Genomic DNA, 18672 nt, shown 5'->3' with positions numbered 1-18672 from the left:
ATAAAGACCACCTCGGTATCTACTTCCTCACTTGTTTGTGTGATGGATGGACACATGGTACGATGAGGGGGTGGAGGGCTGAAAAAGTGAGGGAACAGCAACAGGGCAACCAAGCAGAGGGGAGAAACTCAACGATGCAATCGGGCCGTTGGCTGTGTGCTTCTTGACGGGTTCACCTGTCCGAGACAGGAGGATCCTTCGTGGCTTTTTAGCAGACGGGATAGGTTCGAGGTTGAGGTTTTTAGGTTCATCATCTGTGCTTGTTGTCCCCTTGTTCCCTGCCCCCGGACAGCCGTAGCGCATGGCGGCAGTGCTGGGCGTCCAGAGGAAAAACACTGGAACTTCCTGATAACGGCGGCTGGGTACGTAAGCTTGGGCTTGCTTCCGCGATCCATAGAGTTCTGGCCCTTGCTGGGCGGCTTGGGCTAGGGTTCTAGACTCTCTTAGTGTATTTCACACGTCACGAGAAGGGTTGCAACGGTAACACCGGCACTGATGCGCCGCTGTGATCACCAACTGGAGGTCTTGAAGGCCGCTGAAGGATATCACTATGAGTGTAGGTTATCAGAGGACTTCAATGATATGGTGAAATGTGCTTCTGGAGGAGGGAAGCCTGTGGGCTTCTGAGGAGTACTGGACAGCCTGCGTGCATCTTGAAGTATGGCAAGCCACCGCACAGTCAGCCCACCTTACAGCAAAGTAAGATCTTATCAAGGCCGACTTCATGGCAAATCAACGCCTGTCCCACATGAAGGTTCGCTATCCGTTCACCCCTTCATGGATATCTGATCGTGAGATCAGGCGGGTCCCAACCGTTCAAACTCCTCGGGAACTAACAGCGGGTGCTCCCTTCTGTTCGGCCCATCTCCATCTACCAGGAGTAAGTACTGCACTGTATTGTAATGACATTTCCCCAAACTTGAGGGTTTCATCGTCCTTGACAACGATATCTGGAGGTATGAAGGTTTTCAGCCACACTCACGTACAGCCTTGGAGTCTGGTTTGAATGCTAGATTACCTTTTCCCATTCTCTACTGAACCAAATTGCCAGCAGCAAAGCTTCAGCTAAAAGCAAAGTGTAATAATACCAAATTCACGGACATTTCGTTCTTTGGTACTTGATAGCGTAAGAAAATGTGGTCCGGTTTTCTGTTTCACAAGACGTTCTAGCCCGGCCCATTCCTGGCGCCGCAATATCAACCCCTGTCATGCTGTGTCGGCAGAGCACGGTGCACCGTATGGTTCGTGTAATCACGGCCTTGGCGAGGGGCTGTTGTATTCGTGCTCCGCGATCAAAAACTGATGGAGAGAACTAGAAAGTCATGCTCATGAATAGATTCAACTGATGGTGCCTGCATCATCGTGGAGATATGGTAGAGAATCTTGACAGAGATAATCCAACAGGACTTGCGAGAAAGGCTGAATGACTTCCTTGGAGGGAGAAAGACGGATGCCAGCAGCGTTTGTGATTATGAATTGAAAAGAATTAGCTTGTAAGTAGAATAAAAAAAAATTACATCTATTCCAGCACCCAAATCATTAAATTCAAGGTTGATGTGCCTCTTCCCATCTGATATCAACTCCGGTTTACTTTCCAAGGCGGAGCCTCGTCCCTCAGCCTTGCAAGCCGCATTTACCCCGCGCCCCACATGAGGTGTCCCACCTTCTAAAGTTTCGAGAATTGGGGGGGCATTGATTGACTCACACGTTGGTTTGCACAGCTATTTCATTCTCTGGCCGTTTCCGTCATTGCGTTGCCCAAACCGAGGCGTTACCATCCACAACCTGAGCTACCCCTGGCAATCGCACCCACCACAATCACTGACCAGAAAGATAACCAAAATCTACATGTCCAAACAAGGTGGTAAGGGTGCCGCCGGCAAGGGCAAGAAGCCTGCCAAGGCTGGCGGCGATGACAAGAGAGAGGATGCCCTCCAGGCTGTGATCATTGCCGATTACTTCCAAGACAGATTCAGACCATTCACTCTGGATAAGCCTAGGGTATGCCCCCAGCTACAAATCGACCATATTGAGCTCTCAATGACTGATCCCATCCATAGTGTCTTCTCCCCTTGGTCAACATCCCAGTCATCGAGTATACCCTCGAATTCCTTGCCTCGAACGGCGTACAGGAGGTCTTTATATACTGCGGCACACACTCCGAAGACATCGAGCAATACATCCACGAGTCCACACGATGGAGCCCCAACAGCGCCATCTCCCCCTTCTCCTCCCTCGAGTTCATCCGAGTATCCGACGCCACCTCAGTCGGCGACTTTCTTCGCGACCTGGACAAGCGCAGTTTGATCTCGGGCGACTTCATTCTCGTCCATGGTGACCTGGTCGCCAACATCCAGCTAGATGGCATCCTGGCCAAGCACAGAGCGAGAAGGGAAGCGAACCGCGATGCCTGCATGACAGTTGTTTTGCGCTCCGTTGGAGAGGAACCACACAGAGCCGCCAAAGCTCGAGGTATCACGCCTGTCTTTGTTATCGGTGACACAGACGGCAGGTGCTTGCAGTACGATGAGATCCACCCATTAATGAAGGACCGACGACTACTTTTGGACCCTTCAGTATTCAAGCACGGATCTTTCGAATTACGAAGCGACCTTATCGACTGCGGTATCGATATTTGCACACCCGATGTCTTGGCCTTGTGGTCTGAGAGTTTCGATTATGAGCTGCCGAGGAAAAACTTTTTGCATGGTGTGCTGAAGGATTGGGAACTAAACGGCAAGTTGATCTACACTGAGATCTTCGAGGACGGGTACGCGGCCCGTGCCAGCAACCTGCAGATGTACGATTGCATCAGCAAGGATATTCTCGAGCGATGGGTGCTCCCCTTTGCGCCAGACAGCAACCTCATGCACGACCAATCATACCAGAAGGTCAAGAACAACTCTTTCGTTGAGTCGGGCGTATTGGTAGAAAGAGGGAGCAAGGTGTTACAGTCGGCCATTGGGAAGGACACATCCATCAAGGCTGGGAGCGTTATCTCGGGCAGCGTTGTTGGGAGGAGGTGTCAGGTTGGCAAGAATGTCAAGATCAAGGACAGCTACATCTTTGATGATTCCACCATTGAGGATGGTGCCGTCATTACGCACTCGATATTGGCAGGCGGTGTCAAGATTGGAGCGAATGTGCAAATCCCAGAGGGGTCCCTGATTTCCTATAATGTGGAGATCGATAGAGATGTCAGGCTGCCAACAAAGCTACCAGCGCGGATTTCCGCCAAGACGGATAACGGTCAGCCCGTTGAGAACGACGCTTCTCTTGTGGGGCCGGGTGGAAAGGGTGCCGTCTACAGCGTCACGGCAGACGACTCAGATTCGGATTCTGATGATGAGGGTGATGGAGACCCAGCCCAGCTACAAAACAACCTCATCTACTCACTCGAGGGCCTCAACATCTCCACATTATCTGTCTCTACGCTCGCATCAGAGGACGACTATGACTCAGATGAGGATGACGAGCATGCTGGATACTTGCATGCTGGTGATGGGCAGAGGGAGCGCCTGTCATCATTTACCTCTGACGATGCCTCCAAACCTGACGCCTTCCACGGTGATGCAGTCAATGGCTTGGTGGACGCTCTTCGGGGGGATGACAATGCAGACTTTGACTCGGCCAAGCTGGAGTTCATGGGTCTTAGGTTGGCTAACAACGCTTCAGACAGCTCCATGCGCCGCGCTATTGCCGTTGCGTTTACCAAGCGTGCGGCCGAGATGTTGACCCCAGAGCATGGTGGTCTGGAACCAGCCAAGGCTGCCGAGAGAGTTCTCAAAGACAAGAACGGGGCCGTCAAGTTCATCAAGGATGTCGGTGTTGGTGGTGACGATGTCAAGCAACAAACCGAGTTTGCGCTTGCGCTGCAGAAGGGGCTGGTGAGCGTTAGGGGACTTGAGCCTAGTAGAGCTGGGACACTCCTTGCTGCTTTGCTTCAGCAGCTTTACACCTTGGATGTGCTTGAGGAGGATGGTATTCTCGCTTGGTGGGCTGATAGGAGAGCTGACGAGGGTGACACGATGACCACTGTCAAGGAGAGGTGCAAGATTTTGGTGGATTGGCTGGAGGAGGCGGATGAGGAGGATAGTGATGAGGATGAGGATGATGAGGACAGCGATTAAGCTGCAGGAATATGCCAAGTTCATTGGGTCAGCATCGTTGACAGGTGTGCATAGCCAACCGGTGTTTGGTGTCATCGTCAAATGGGTGGGATATAGCGTGCCACACAGCCTACTCCTCCTAGGATAGATGGATACCCTTATGATTCGAGCTTTTTACTGTTCATGACTGGGAATCAAAAGTTATGGGGTATATAAAAATAGGATGGTAGTTGATTGTCACTGGCTGTCCTTGTTCCTGTCCATTCCAAACATTATGCACCTCTGGAAGAAGAGGGTGTGCAAAGGTGTAAGATGATTGGTCCAAAAGCACTTTAACCCCTCGTCACGATCCAACCCACCTCTTGCACATCCAAGTCACGAAAGTTCACGCTGCAGGGGTCTCATGGGTGCGAAAATGCCGCGTGAAAACGCGAGTCAAACACGCGTAGGAAGCTGAAAAAAAAAAAAGCGCTCCTGTGAACGCGTCTTTTTTCTTCGTTCACTGGTTCATCGCAAATGATGCAAATCAAGCTCAGAGATGCTCTTATCAAGTTCAATTCGATTCCCGCCTATGTGAGCACACACATTTGTACATACAAACAACATTCACGCACATACACACAGACAACGCATGCACACTACCACTAGCCAGCCTAGCTCCAAACCCAAAATTCACACCGCTACCACTCCCCTACATACAACAAAACATTCACCAAGCCAACCAACCAAGCCAACCAACCAAGCCAACCAACCAAGCCAACCAACCAAGCCAACCAACCAAGCCAACCAGACATTCATGCACCAAAAACCCATCATTTCTCTTTCCCAGTCTCCTTGAATCAATCCTCTGTCCCATCCATACATCCATCCCATCATTTCCCAAAAAAAAAAAAAAAAAAAAAAAAAAAGAAGAAAAAAACAGCGCAGCAAAAGAAAAGCAGAAACTTGTGTGTAAAAGTACGTTGAGGTCGAAGGGTAATAATTAAAAACTTTGCCGATCAAGATTTGTTTGCGTTTGTTATTCTTGGTGGTTGAGAGTGTAATAACATGATATAAAAATAAAAATAAAACAGAAAACACAAAGGCATCCCAACTCCCTAAACTCCATTGCTTTGCTCAAAAACGACAAGCCAAAAAAAAAAAAAAAAAAGGGGGCGGTGATAAACAGGGGATTTGTTTATAAATAAAAATTCAGGTCAAATTTGTCGATGCAAAGTAGGGTATCAAGAAAAAACCAACAAGTAAAAAAAGGACATAAACACCAGCATTAGAGGCCCAAATGTGTCTCAAGCAGTCGTATCATCAAACGTAAGCCTTCTCCTCGCCACACTCGCCGGCGTCCTGCCGCCCATTCCGAGCGGAGTCTTCCACGGCTTTTGCGCCGGGCTCGGCGTCATGTGCACAAAGTCTTCAAAGTTGAAGGCGTTCATGCCGGGTGTGGCGGGGAAGGGGTTGCCTCCGCCCGGGGTGGTCATCATCGAGGATGGAAGCGCCAAGTTGTTCTTCTTTGGTGGTGGAGTGGAGGGGGGCTCCATCAGCCGGTTGTTGGTTCGGGGTTGAGCCGGGGAGGGCGAGGCGGCGAGGTACAACAAGAGGTCGGCACCTTCCTGGCCCGTCTTGTTATTCATCGCGTTGTCATTGTCCGCTGCTGATTGCCTGTCTCTGGGCTTCTTCATGAGGCTGCGGCTGCGCATTGGTGGGGTTCGGGGTGGTGATATGCGGATGCTGTTTCTGGCCTGGAAGGATTGGATGGGGAGGTCATCATCGTCATCAGAATTGGCGGCATAGTTTGTAGAAACGTAAACGTCGCTGATTTGTTTGGAGCCTGCATAAAACGACAGATCGGGACCGGCCGAGGTGGTGAAGTGTTGCTGTCGCTTCGGTTTCATGGGTGATGACTGAGTGAGCTGGTGTTCAGAGTCTTTCCACAGGGGGTGGCTGAAGGATCTGTGGGCGGTGGGGGACTGGCGAAAGCGTTTGCTTGGACTCGACATGGTGTGATCAAAAGATGCGACATATGTGCGCTTTCGGTGACCGGTGCTGCCATTGCTGGACATGATAGCATCGGAAAAGATGGGCGCCTTGAGCGGGGAGCTCATCAATGTTCTCGAGGGGTACGGGAGGTCGGATGCGCTTGAAGAGGAGTCGGACAAGATGTCACCGTCGGGATAGCGGTTGCGCCGAATCCTGTCCTCGAACCTGGGCTCGATCTTATCGAGGGTCAGGTCTTCGAGCCCATGCTTCGTTTTGAATTGGGCAAGAGCGAGGCGGTTCTGCAGTCTCCTGGCCATCTAAGTTTCTCACCGTCAGCTACCTAGGGAGGGAGGCCGCTTTCCGGGTACTTAGAACATACCTTGCTGATTTCAGCCCTCTTGAGCACCTTGCCCGCAACCTCCTCGGGATGTATCTTCAACGGCGACGACATCATGTTGCCGGGTTGCATGCACGCAGGCAGTTCGGTACAGATCTGGTGGTCGAGGGTGGGACTGGCGGAAGGTCAGAGATTTGAGGTCTGCCTGGCTCGGCTGGATGGGGTCCCCTGAGACCGCAAGGCGCCTAAGCGCTGCCGTTGAACAGGAAGAAGGGACAACCAAGCAAGATTCTGGATGAAACGCCTGTGTGTGCCTGGTGCGCTGTCGAGGAGGTACAAGATGGCAGAAACGACACGGGCAGGACTGCAACAAGACAGCCTGGGGATCGAGAGATATCTGAGTGAAGAAAGGGAACAGATACTAGTAGCAGTGTTGATACTTGTCAAAGAGGTTGGAGCAGCAAATTCACATTCCTGTGGAAACCGGTAGATTAGCTGAGCACTGGCCCTCCTGTGTCTGCGGCACAGGGCGGTCCAGGGGGGTGCTATGGCCCGCCAATTTGTTCGGTTACCACTGGCTACCCCCTCGTGCCTTGCCAGGCACCTGCACCTCATCCCCGCCAAAAGAAGCCTTTTGTTCTGCATCTGGAAGTCGAATTTTAATCATCCAGATAGATCATCGACGAAGTCTACTAGAAGGGTGTCGCAATTGGATGCACAACATGATGTCCCAAAACCCCGGGAGCCGCCGCCATCAGCCTATCCATTCTCTGACCTTGTCGCCCTGTGCTCCTTATATGTAAGGTATTCATAAGATGCCGACCTGGTGTCCGGGGCTACGACATCATAATAAGTGTTTGCGATATGGTGACAGCGTCTTGGCTCTTTTTGCATCAGGGGGCGGTTGGGACTCCACAGCCAACCACGTTCCATGGGCAGCTAGGCCCAGGTACGGCAGGCTGAAAATATCCGTCGTGTGCTTTTTGACTTCTTTTAATTCTTTTAGCGAGGGGTCGGTTCGTCGCGAGAGAACGTTTGGAAGAGAAAGAAAAGTTTCATGGAGGAACCGGTTAGTGCGCCGTTGCATCACCGGAGCAGCAAAGACGGTGCCTTGCAGCCCTCAGCCCACGGAACAAAGCACCGGAACAAGTATCCGATCATAGTAGACTGGCGGTAGCAACAAAAACAGCCCCAAGTACTTGCATGAAGTGCATGCGAGCTGAAGTCGGAAGCTCTCCACCATGTCCATGTGTGGATCAATGCTCGCTCAACAACAATCGAACTGCATCTTATGATCTTACTCTTTTATACATAACACGCCGCCGCTTTGAGCCTCGTTGCCTCTCCCTACCGGACCATGTCTCGGCGACTGACCGAAGAGCTGTCAGGCCTGTCAGCGGCCCTGCTTCGGCCAGACAACGGGAGCCAGAGTTGAGAGATATCTTGAGTGGGAGACGTTCCCTGTTTTGCGATGGGCCTTCTTCCAACTTGTCAGGTTGGCTTCGATCTCGAATGGCACCCAAGAGGTCTTCAGAAGAGTGGAGGCAGGATCCTCTTGGATGTCTTGGAGTGTGGAAAGCGTCGTCAACAAGAGTGCCCACTTCCCATATCAATTCCACTTTCCAGCTTCTCGCCAAGAGATATTGAGGTCAAAAAGCTCACGCAATCAGATGGATTGTGGCCATCCTTTCAGCCCCCTTGCTGCCCCTGGCGGTTTCCTGCCGGGTTGTTGATCTCGGACGAGCTGTCCGATTCTCACCAGCTCTTACAGCGCCTGCCCCCGTCTTATCCGTCCTCCTGCTCTCCCATCCTATCGCTTCTCGCCGACCCAAATTCGTGGTTGCAAAGCTGCCTTGTTCCGGATACAGCAGTTGACAGGATCCAGTCCCGTCGTCTGGTTGCATCGCTGGCCCAATCACCCAGACGTCGACCAATTGCAGACCTACCCTACGTCATTGACACATTCCAAGCTTTACCTACTACACACTACACTATTCCCTAATACCTACCCAGCAGCTGTCACCTCAACTGCCGCCGATATCTTCGCTGCGTGCGCGACACAGATCAGATTGCGAAAAGGAAGATCGTACACCAGAACCGTTCCGAGAGCTGTTGTTGTGCCACTTGACGGCCGCTTCCCGTCCTACCTACACCATCTTCCATTTAGGGGGCAGGCACAGTGCACCGTCTGACGACCACAGGCGCATCTTTAATACCTAACTTTCCCCCCACCCCCCACCTACACCACCTTCCTCCCATCCCTCACGCTATCTGCGCCACGATCCATCCATTGACCGTTGGCAGCCCGTTCTTTTTCGATTTTCTCGTATACCAGAGCGAGACCCGGGGCAGCTGTGCGAGATCTCCCTCTCCAATTTTCAATTGGGGGGTTTTTTTTTTCTTTATTTTTTTGAGCTGCGGCATTACATTCGTTTGCTTCTTCGACCCTTGGTAGTTGGAATTGGAGTTGGAGAACTGGAATTGGAATCGAAATTTGGAGACTACCCATCTTAGCATCCCTCGCTCCAGCCATGGCTCCGTCCCTCTTCAACTTTAAGGAACTGCGGAGGCGGTCCAGGCAAAGCTTCCGGACCGAACGATCGACCGATACGTCTAGCGACGCCAGTAACGGTACTACTCCTACTTCCGGGTCCTCGACGCCGCCATCGATCGGCCAGCAATCCGATCCCGCTTTGAATCTGCAATTGGCAGACAAATTCCTCTCCCCGTCCTCTGCCGGTCTCTCACGCCCATCAGCCCAGCCATACCCCAACGGTGGCAGCAACCGATACAGCGTATCAGGCATGGCAGGTCTTGGGTCACCTGTTTCAAACGGCGGGAAGGGCCCAAGTTTGCCGGTGTCCCAGTACTCGCCCCGGATCACAAATGTGCCAGACAATTCCTGGGTAGGTGTTCATATGTGAGAAACCCAGTCCGGCACAGCTAGACTAACATAGAACTAGGCATATCAAAAGATTTTGTTGGTCTATGGTACAGTTGGCGACCCCTCTCAACAGTCGGTTGACGGGACAGTCACTGTGAGCCGCTTGGACGACAACTTCCCTCCAGTCTCGTGGCCAGTATGCAACTCCCACTTCAAGGCACTTGTTTACATGATGCCCGGCGCCAATCGCCTGCGCTTTGACTTCTCTAGCCCCAAGCTTGCCAACAGTGGATCTTCCAACCCTATTCACGCTTCCTACCTAACGGTTCATATGATTCCTCCGGTTGCTGCACCACCACTGCAGCTTGCCATACTGTTGGCAAAGGATTCACCAGGCACGTTCGATGCAGTCCCGGCCAGGATCGAGAGGGAGGGTAATGGCCTTGACACGGCGGTCCGCAAGCTCCGCATGGCTGCGTACCTGTGGCAAGCCTTTACTGCGGAACAGATGTGGCGCAACAAATTCGGCCGTCGCACTTTTAGGTTTGAGGAGGAGTGGACGACAGGCACGGTCAACCAACGAGACAGGGAAAATGGGACGATGCGCTCCGAGGCGCGTGTTCATGTCATCCGAACCGACAAAACACTGGCAGAGCTACGGAATCTGAACAGGGCACAGCAGAATCCTAATGCATCCGACTCAGGGGGCCTATATGGCATTGCCGCCGACGCTGTGCGCGACTATTTCAAACCGCTACCCGGACAAAAGTTGTACGTGTCGGTTCTCCTGCTCGATGCCCATTGGGACACGGCCTCCAAGACAATCGTGGGACATGCTGCGCTGGGCGGAAATGTTGGCGATCTGCACCTGGGTGTGTTTGGGTCTCATTGCCTCCAGAGCTACCCAACGAGCTTCGAGGAGGTTGTCCCTGCTTTTACCGACTGTACGCCTACAGACACGAACCATGTGGGCAACGACTGCAATGATGCCGGGAGCTCGTGGGAGGCGGCCAACATAGGAATCGGCGCCCACATGCACGAAACCGGGCACCTCTTTGGCTTGCCACACCAGGAGAGCGGGGTCATGCTGAGGGACTACGTTACGCTGAATCGTACGTTTGTCTCCCGCGAAGCATACTCGACCCGAACGCGGTCCAAGGGCGGTCCCGTGACACAGGAGGACGAGTGCACCTGGCACCGTCTGGACTGTCTTCGCTTTCGCAGCCACCCGTGCTTCCGACTGCCAAACGACATGGTGCTGAATTCGGATGACAGCGTGCAGGCATGGCCGGTAGATGGCCTGACCGTCATGGCAGCCACGGGTGTGTCGTTCATCGAAATCTTTGGCGAAGGGGATGATGTGTGTCACAGTTGGATCGAGTACCCCGCCGAAAATGGCAGTGTCCAACGGTCAGTCACGCTGAGCGAGCAGGACTTGCGAAGCCGACTGCCCGAAGGCAAGCGGAAGGGAACCATCAAGCTGGCGATTAAGTCCCACGGCGGTGGCTCATTGGATATTGACGACTGCAGCAAGTTCTGTTCGACCAAGTCTTGTCTGAAACTCCCAAGCGCTCTTCCTGGGATTCCCAAGAATGCCTACCGTGGCAAGAAGCTGGGAGCGTCGCAGCTGGAGGGTAGCCAGCCTCATGAATTTATCTTCACCAGTGCTTTGAGACAAGACCGGGTCTTGTCACGTATTATCTTTTACCACGGCTTGGCTGTGGATGGCTTGGAGTTTGTTTATGACGATGATTCAAGACAATTGTTTGGCAAGAGAGGCGGAAAAGAAGGGGGAGACACTTTTGATATGGGTGAGTTTCTTGTTCCCTCAGTCTCTTTCGATCAGCCAGCCACTAACATGCACAATCTAGATATTCGCCGTGGTGAATACATTACCGGCTTTTTTGTTCGCTCTGGCTTTTGGGTGGACGCTATTCAGGTCTTGACAAGTTTGGGGAGAAGATCGCCATTGTTTGGTAATGCCCACGGAGGCGATGCGTAAGTTGTCCGCTTTCTTCGTTGTTGAATTGGTGTAGCCGTGTCAAGCTGACGACTGTGCTTTGTATTAGCCACACACTGATACCCCCCAGAGGCTACAACATCTGCGGTGTCACCGGCAGCTGCGGCTCCTGGGTGGACGGCTTTTCCGTTATCGTCACGAGATGATCCCTCGACAACATGAGCAGCAGCCGAGATGAGATTATTTTGTGCTTCCTTGACCTGTCACTTTTTCCTTCCTTTTTAACCTACGTCACCCACGATTTTACTTAGCGTGCGAAACGCGGGACGAGGAACAAGAAACGGGGATACTAATCTAATGGGTGTTACATATGAGGTGGCGGGCTTGGGAAATAGACTTTTTTTTTGTCTGGTCTTTTTTTTTTTTTTTTTTTTTTTTTCATTACGCACACACACACACACACACACACACACACACACACCCACACACGCACGCACAGAGCCACCACACCCATGACATATCACATGGGTTATAAAGGATACCTATCACTTTTTATGTTGTTTAATTGCTAGCGTTTTCGACCTATGGGGCTTGATTTTGGGGAGTGAATGGGAAGCCTAACTTTTGTATTTTCATTCACCTGCCGGGAGGGACTTGAGGAACGAAATTGGCCGTTGTCCTCGGTTACCTACTTTGGTGGAAGGGGGGGGGAGGGGTTGGCAGGAAGGGGGAAACGGAAATTCACTTTATCAACTGCTTTTGGTGTGTGCTGCGTTTTTGGTGGGCGAGTTTTGATTGATTGGGAGAGAACATACATATACCCCTTTGATACATTACATATTACATTGCGCGCTTTTGCAGATTCTGTTTTTATATATTGGTGGAGTTTGCAAAGAATACAATGGATTGGGTTGTGCTTGCTTGAGGTTAGGTGCTATGTTTTTTGTTTCAGGTCTTGTGTTGTGCTGGGTTGTGTGTGTATGTGACTATCCATGATGCGTGGTGGCTGGTTGTTGGGGCTGTTTAACTTAGTATGCGTTCTGTTTTTGAGTATCGGTCAAGGGCTGGGTTATTTCATTGTTGTGACCAGCTTGCAGGTTCTGGTATTTTATGGTGAGATGGAGGCACTTTTACAGAGAGCGGCTGCTTTGCCCGAAGAAGTTGACCTACCGGGTAAAGGTACCTACCCAGATGTAACTGCCAACCCGGGTCCCGGACGCCTTGTCTCGTGGACGAAACTGGCGGGTCGGTTACTTGCCTATGTGTGTGCATTTCTAGGAGTACGTATGGCACTACAGGTGTTTTCTTCCGAGGGCGCATATGCACATGCTCTGCGGCAGGCAGTTGTTATGGGATGTTGTGCATCGAGATCGATGTTGATATGACAAGATATGTCTAGTAAAGTGTTTGTTATCATCACCGTGTGCATGATGGGTGTGTAAACTGCTGGGTATCTTTTTACTGAATCGTCTATCCCCTCCTCTCTTCCCCCCAAGCCTTTCTTTAGGAAGCAAGCCATTTCTTAGGTAGCTCACCAAATCGAATGACATATGTGCCGTTTTAGAGCCCATCGTCATCTACGTAGCTTCCCCCGACTAACCCCCGTGTAAACTAAGAAACCCGCCCTCTCTCCTCCGGACCGCTGTATCCACCACGCCGTTCCTCATTTTCTCCCATATAGTAGATTAATACCATCCAAATTCCATTTTCCATGTGCTGAAAAGTCTACTTCGACGACCTCGCCGCGCCCTCCGAGCAGATAACAGCCCTCTTGTCCTCCTCACTAAACATCCCAGTCCCCTGCTGCAGCGCGCTGATCAACACGGCGATCGAAGAGTCAGGCTTGAAGTCATCGGCTGAGCGGACCGCGTCGAGAGCCTCCCCGAATTCTTGAGTCGCGCGCTGGAGGTAGTAGGATGTGAACTCGGCGTCGACTTGCTTTTGGGATTTTTGCTGCTGCTGGGGTTCTGGTGAAGAAGACATTTTGGCTTGAAGATTCTTTTCAGGGATTTAAGAGATTTTAAGAAGCCGGATTTCGAATATATCCTTTCAGTTCGATGTAGTCGATGGGTGAGAGGATGTAAAGTTCGGAAATGAGTTGAGAGTGAGTGAAGAAAGGTTTTGGAGAGGGTTAGGGAAGGTTTAAGTGATATGGTCCGTGCACATGCAAGGCCGACGAGGACCTCTCCAACTCTCGACAGTCTTACACACAACAATATAGGAATGTGAGAATGTAGAAAGCATTGAATTCATGATACAAAGTAAACTCCCATAAAAGTGACCCGCCCACACAGTAAATATTAAGCCGAGGTATCTAAACCAGTCACTGATGCAATCTCTTCCCATCCCAGCCATAGACCCAGCCAATAATCTTGTGCAAGCCCGTAAAACCGTAGCAGAGTAACCATCCAGTACTCCATCGATGATGTATAAGAAAGTATAAAAGAATTCCATCCGTTTGCTCCATCAAGGCCACCGTAAAACCAAACATGAAATAAACATAACGACTTTTAACCCCCCACCCTGCCCTTCACAGCCAAACAGTAAAACTGCAGTCTACCCCAGCACAGCCTTACCAGCCGGGCTACTCGTAGTCTTCTTGACCTGCTTCCTCCATTGATCCCTCATCTTCCTTATCCTCTCTTCTCTCTGCATCTCCTCGACACAGTCTGCCAGCCTCTGTCGGACCTTCTCATGCTTCTGCCAATCCTTGGCACCCATCTGCATCCGCACTATGAATCTGACAGCGGTGAGAGCCCGTTTCAGCCTTGTTGCTGGTGGTTTTGGTTGCTTGTAAAGAACCATGGCATTGCTGTCACCGTTTGGCAGGTGTGATTGGCCTGACGACCGTCTAACAGAGCTCAGCTGGGAAAGAGCATTACGATTCGAAGGGTTAAGCTCAGCCCGTATCCGGTTGATGATCGCCAAGTCAGCCTTGTTGCTGTTTTGCTGTTAGCATTATTCGTCAGTGAGAAAGCAAGCAGAGGGGAAACGTACCAAGCATCCCTGATCTGCACCTCCAGGAGCAGATACTTCTTTGCAAACGCCGCATCCTTCCTCAGCTTGGCCTCCCGGTCCCAGCAGGCTTTGAGCCACTCCATCTGCATGACCATGCCCCTGATTTCCTTCTCATGCCTCCTCTCCGCAGCTTCGGCGGCTCTGATGATTGCGTCAGTGTCCACACTACCCTTAGTAACGCGAACCAGAGCACGCTCCTCGGTAGCCGCCATTGCTTCCGCCACAGCCTTGTCCTTTTCCGCCTGAAGCTTCTTAAAATCCTTCTGGAGCTTCTCGGCGCTGGTTCTGTAGGCCGCCCTCTCATTCCTTGCCCGTTGTAGCTTCTTCCGCAGTGAGATCTTAATATCCACAAGCTCATCCAACGCCTCACGGTGCTCGCGCAATTCGCGATCAAGCTTGTCGGCAGTGAGCTGAGACTCGCGGAGCATCTTGTGCAAGTCACGGCGCTCCTCAAGAGACATTTCGCTGTGGTTGGTGTCATTGCCGTTCAAGTGCTGCTGCTCACGAATGGCAGCGGCCAGTTGATCACGTTCACTCTTGTATCTCTCCATCTTGGCCTTGTGCTTCTTGAGGGCTTCTTCATGGGCAGCAGCCGACTCTTCCGCGGCGAGTTGGGCGTCATCAAGCGCTTGCTCAAGGAGAAGTTTCTCGTCTTCGATCTCTTCAAGCTGGGTCTCTAGCTCACGAGCAGAGGCCTCGGCCTTGCGTTCGGCTTCTCGCAGAGCTTTCTTGAGATCGTGTACTGACTGAGCGGCCGTGGAGAGTTGGTGACGGAGTTCTGATATCTCACTCTTCTGGGCGGAACCGCCCTGTGAAGATGGCGAAGAGGCAAACCTTTTGATCTCTGCTTCATGAGCCTTCCGTTCTAGTTCGGAGATTTGCCGCTTGAGTGACTTGATGGTGTCCTTTTGCGAGGCCTCCGACTTGAGCTGCTCAATTTCCTTCTTCCTTGCTGCCGAGAGCTCTTTTTGGAGGAACGAGAATTCACTGTTGCCATCAAGTCCCTGAGCTGGCAACTGTGGAGCGGCAAGCTGGGTTTCGTAGTCTTGTACACGGCGCTCCATCTCACGGATGGTTCGGCGAAGGCTAGCAAGCTCCTGGCTGTCTGTAGACTGACGTAGCTTGGCCTGCAGTTGGCGGATCTCATCTCCAAGGCGATCCTCCTCAGCTGCAGCCTTCTCAATCTCACTTTCCAAAGATCTTTCCACCTCTTGCTTCCGCTCTGCCAAGACCTTGTTTTCCTCTTTCAAGCGGCGTAATTCGGCTTCCAACTTTGTCCTGGTGACACGGAGGTCCAGTCTCTCTTGGTCGATCTTGAAAGTGTCTGCACCATGTTGCCCTTTGAGACCGTTGATTTGGGCCTCCAATTCATCACGCTCCGCTCTCGTCTCCTCAAGAGCCGCCCGGACAGATCGGAGCTCGGCGTCCAGAGTTGTAGAACGCTCCTGAAGGGTCCTCCGCTCCTTTGTGAGCTGGGATACCTTCTCCGTAGCATCGGCAAGCTGGAACTTGAGGCGTGCCACATTGTCATTTGTCTGCTTTGTAGACTCTCGGGTCGCGGCGGAAGATGCCTGAGCGGAATCGGCCTTTATCTGGAGCAAGTTGATCTCGTGCCTTAGTTGATCACATTCATCTTGGTGTTGTTCCAGTTCGACGCGTGCCCTCTCCGACTCTTCATCGATGGTGGCCTGCAAAACTTCAACCTCATCCTCGAGTGCTTCTATCTTTTCCTGCTGTGCTTGGCAATCCAACTGAGATTGCCGGAGCTCATCCTTGACAGCAGATAGTTCGTGGCGAAGCTCCTCCAGCATGGACTGTCTGGCATTGAGGTCTGAACGGAGCTGTTCAATCTGCACCTTCAAAAGCAGCTCATCTTTCTTGTGGCGTTCTGTCTCGCTTTGTAGAGCTTCTTGAAGCTTTGACTCTTTGCTCGACAAAGCACCCTCGGTGTCCCGTAGCTTGTCGATGGTCTTCTGGAGACCAGCAGCCCGCTCCTCGGCCCGCTGTTTTTCTGCCTGGAGTTGATGACGCTCCGTTTCCCATTTTTCGCTGTCATTGTCGTACAGGTTATCCTTTTCGCGGCATTCGGCCTGGAGGTCGGAGATCTCATCGTTCAAGCGGTCGATTTCGTCCTTATACTGGCTCTGGATATCGCGCTCCATGTTAAGAGCATGCTGCTGTTCCCGTTCCAAACTTTCCTCGAGCTCCTCCACCGCTTTTTGGAGACTTTGGACTTCCCCTAGGAGAGAAACAGATTCATTGGTCAGGGCATCATGACGGGTCTGAAGGAGATTCTTTTCGTCGGCGCGCATGTTGAGGTCGGCCTGTGCCTGGTCCAGCTTCGCCTCAAGAGATAGGCGGATTCGCTCGGCATCGTCTCGCTCCTGTCGTGCCGATTTGAGCTGCATCCGGAGTTCATCAAACTCTTTTCGTTGTGAGCCCTGCTCCTCGTTCAACTGGCCCTCGATGGCTAGACGAAGACGTTCAGCAGAATCGCGCTCCTCACGAGCCTCCTTGAGCTTTGCCCGCAGGGTCTCCATCTCCCTTTGCTGAACCTCACGTTCCTCCGCCACGACGGCGCACTCCTGTCGAGCTTTGTCGACTTCAGCCTGCAGGCGCGACACCTTTTCTTCCACTTGACGAGAGAGACCCTTGGTTACTACAGACTTGTCTGCCATTTCTTCTTGCAGCTCCTCCAGGTCATTCTCGGCTCGTTCTTTTTCGGCCACTGCGTCCTGAAGTTTGTCCTTCATATCATCGACTTGCTGTTCCAGCCGCCGTACGTTGTGTTCTAGATCCTCGATGGTGTCCTTGGCCTCGTGAAGACGGTCCGAGTCTTTTGCCTTTTCCTCCATCTCCAGCATACGCCGTTGTGCCTCCTTAAGCTTCTCCTCAAACTCGGTCACCTTGTCTTTCAAATCCTCAATCTCGTCCTCCTGCTGTGTAATGACGTCGTCTTTTCTTCGAAGGTCATGTTCAAGGTCGGTGATTTCGTCCTGCAAATTCCCTAGCTTGTCCTGCTCCTTTTGTTCCTCCTCTATCCGCCTCTGAAGTTTACCCACCTCGGTCTCCTTGTCTTCCAGCGCCTGCCTAAGTCGCTCCAGCTCGGCACCTTGATCCTCGATGGCGTACTTCTTTTTTGCTTTTTCTTGTACCTCGACAATCTGTTGTCGGTATGTCTCGAGGTCCTTCTCGGCTGAAGTAAGATGTTTCTTGTACCGTTGGAGCTCTCGTTGCATGGTGACCTTGTCGACTTTGAGCTCCGTGTTCTCCTTGAGAGCGGCTTCGCTGAATCCCGGCCCGGCCTTGCGCAACGCCTCCTCCAAAAAGTGAATCTTGAGCTTGAGGCCAAAGTTCTCCTTTTCTATTCTGTCGATCACGTTTTCTTGCTCACGCAACGAGAGCTGGTTGCCGTCTTCGAGTGGGCCCTTGCCACTGTTGTCGCGCCGCCTCATGACCAGCGGAGTGGATGCAACACTACTACTGTCCACTTCGGGGAGAGGCGTGTGTTCGATCGACGACGTGTTCCGAGAGCCAAGGTAAATGCTAGTCTCGCCGGCGTGCAGAGGCGTCATATCTTCGTCGATTCTGTTGAGAAAGTTGAGAGTCGAGGCCCGGCCCAGCCCATTTTCCTTGCCAGCGCCATATCTTCTGGCACTGTTTCGGGTCGCAGACTTGAGGAGGGGGGTGAACTCGTTGCCTCCAAAGCCGGGGAGGTTTTGTCGATCCCTCAGAGGACCTCGACCACCGCGCGGGGTCTTGAGGGTCGGTCGGCCGCCATTACGGAGCTGTTGTAATAAATTCGCGTCTTTGGATGGTGACTGGAAATCTGACAGTTCTTGGGAAAGGTCAAAGTCTGGCTGGCGTCCAAGGTATGTCGCGTCTCCAATGTTGGTCCGTGGCGTGTCCAGACCGCCAATGCCTGGCTGCACCATGGCGATGGGGGGGTAAATCAAATGGATTATCGATCACAAAGTCTCGGGGCTGCTGTGGAGAATGAAATGGCCAAAAAAAACACACAAAAACAACAATAAATGCTGCTGTCAGGCCGTCGCCGTCATGGGTGGTAAATGCTGCGCAATGAACAAAAAAAGTTAAGGCAAAATGCTGAGAACGGAGGACAGCAGCAGGCTGGAGTCCGAGGAATTGTCGATTAAGAGCAAGGCACGCGCATGGGCTTGTGAGGCAGTCGCGTCCAGAATTATCTTTGGACGTGTCGGGAAGCACCCCTGCAAGGAACCTCCGGAGTTTGTTTACTTTAGCAGTTACCAGCCAATCAGAAGCTTCTCGTGATAGTGGGTATGTCAAAGCCGGCAAGAAGCGCCCCACCAGCCCACCAAGCCCACCTAACGCCTGCCGGTGTCTTGGCTCCCATCAACGACACCTTTCA

General features: G+C 52.1%; 5 protein-coding genes across 5 annotated transcripts; 2 read left to right on the top strand and 3 right to left on the bottom strand.

Moving 5' to 3' along the window:
• Nucleotides 1–1530: 1530 nt before the first annotated feature.
• On the top strand, nt 1531–4310 carry GCD6 (translation initiation factor eIF-2B epsilon subunit, GEF). The gene is made up of 2 exons (XM_062947843.1): nt 1531–2001; nt 2061–4310. The coding sequence occupies exons 1-2, from the start codon at nt 1849–1851 to the stop codon at nt 4128–4130; spliced, it is 2223 nt and encodes a 740-aa protein (XP_062799094.1). The 5' UTR covers nt 1531–1848; the 3' UTR covers nt 4131–4310.
• Nucleotides 4311–5332: 1022 nt separating this feature from the next.
• Nucleotides 5333–6863, bottom strand: QC764_505890 (uncharacterized protein). Its single transcript, XM_062947842.1, has 2 exons — nt 6463–6863; nt 5333–6400 (listed from the first exon to the last, which is right to left on the bottom strand). The coding sequence occupies exons 1-2, from the start codon at nt 6550–6552 to the stop codon at nt 5396–5398; spliced, it is 1095 nt and encodes a 364-aa protein (XP_062799093.1). The 5' UTR covers nt 6553–6863; the 3' UTR covers nt 5333–5395.
• Nucleotides 6864–7631: 768 nt separating this feature from the next.
• Nucleotides 7632–13445, top strand: QC764_505880 (uncharacterized protein). Its single transcript, XM_062947841.1, has 5 exons — nt 7632–9326; nt 9384–11115; nt 11176–11302; nt 11374–12790; nt 12881–13445. Exons 1-4 carry the CDS (start codon nt 8952–8954, stop codon nt 11468–11470), a joined length of 2331 nt encoding a protein of 776 aa, XP_062799091.1. The 5' UTR covers nt 7632–8951; the 3' UTR covers nt 11471–12790; nt 12881–13445.
• QC764_505870 (uncharacterized protein) lies at nt 12990–13247 on the bottom strand (the record flags this gene model as incomplete). Its single annotated transcript, XM_062947840.1, has 1 exon — nt 12990–13247. One exon carries the CDS (start codon nt 13245–13247, stop codon nt 12990–12992), a length of 258 nt encoding a protein of 85 aa, XP_062799092.1.
• A 375-nt stretch (nt 13446–13820) lies between the features above and the next one.
• QC764_505860 (uncharacterized protein) lies at nt 13821–18465 on the bottom strand (the record flags this gene model as incomplete). The annotated part of the gene is made up of 2 exons (XM_062947839.1): nt 14262–18465; nt 13821–14205 (listed from the first exon to the last, which is right to left on the bottom strand). Exons 1-2 carry the CDS (start codon nt 18215–18217, stop codon nt 13821–13823), a joined length of 4341 nt encoding a protein of 1446 aa, XP_062799090.1. The 5' UTR covers nt 18218–18465.
• Nucleotides 18466–18672: the final 207 nt, after the last annotated feature.

This window comes from Podospora pseudoanserina, chromosome 5, assembly GCF_035222485.1.
Source record: "Podospora pseudoanserina strain CBS 124.78 chromosome 5, whole genome shotgun sequence".
Taxonomy (NCBI): Eukaryota; Fungi; Ascomycota; class Sordariomycetes; order Sordariales; family Podosporaceae; genus Podospora; species Podospora pseudoanserina.
The sequence above is the reverse complement of the archived record's forward strand: the minus strand, read 5'-3'. Positions and strand labels throughout refer to the sequence as shown.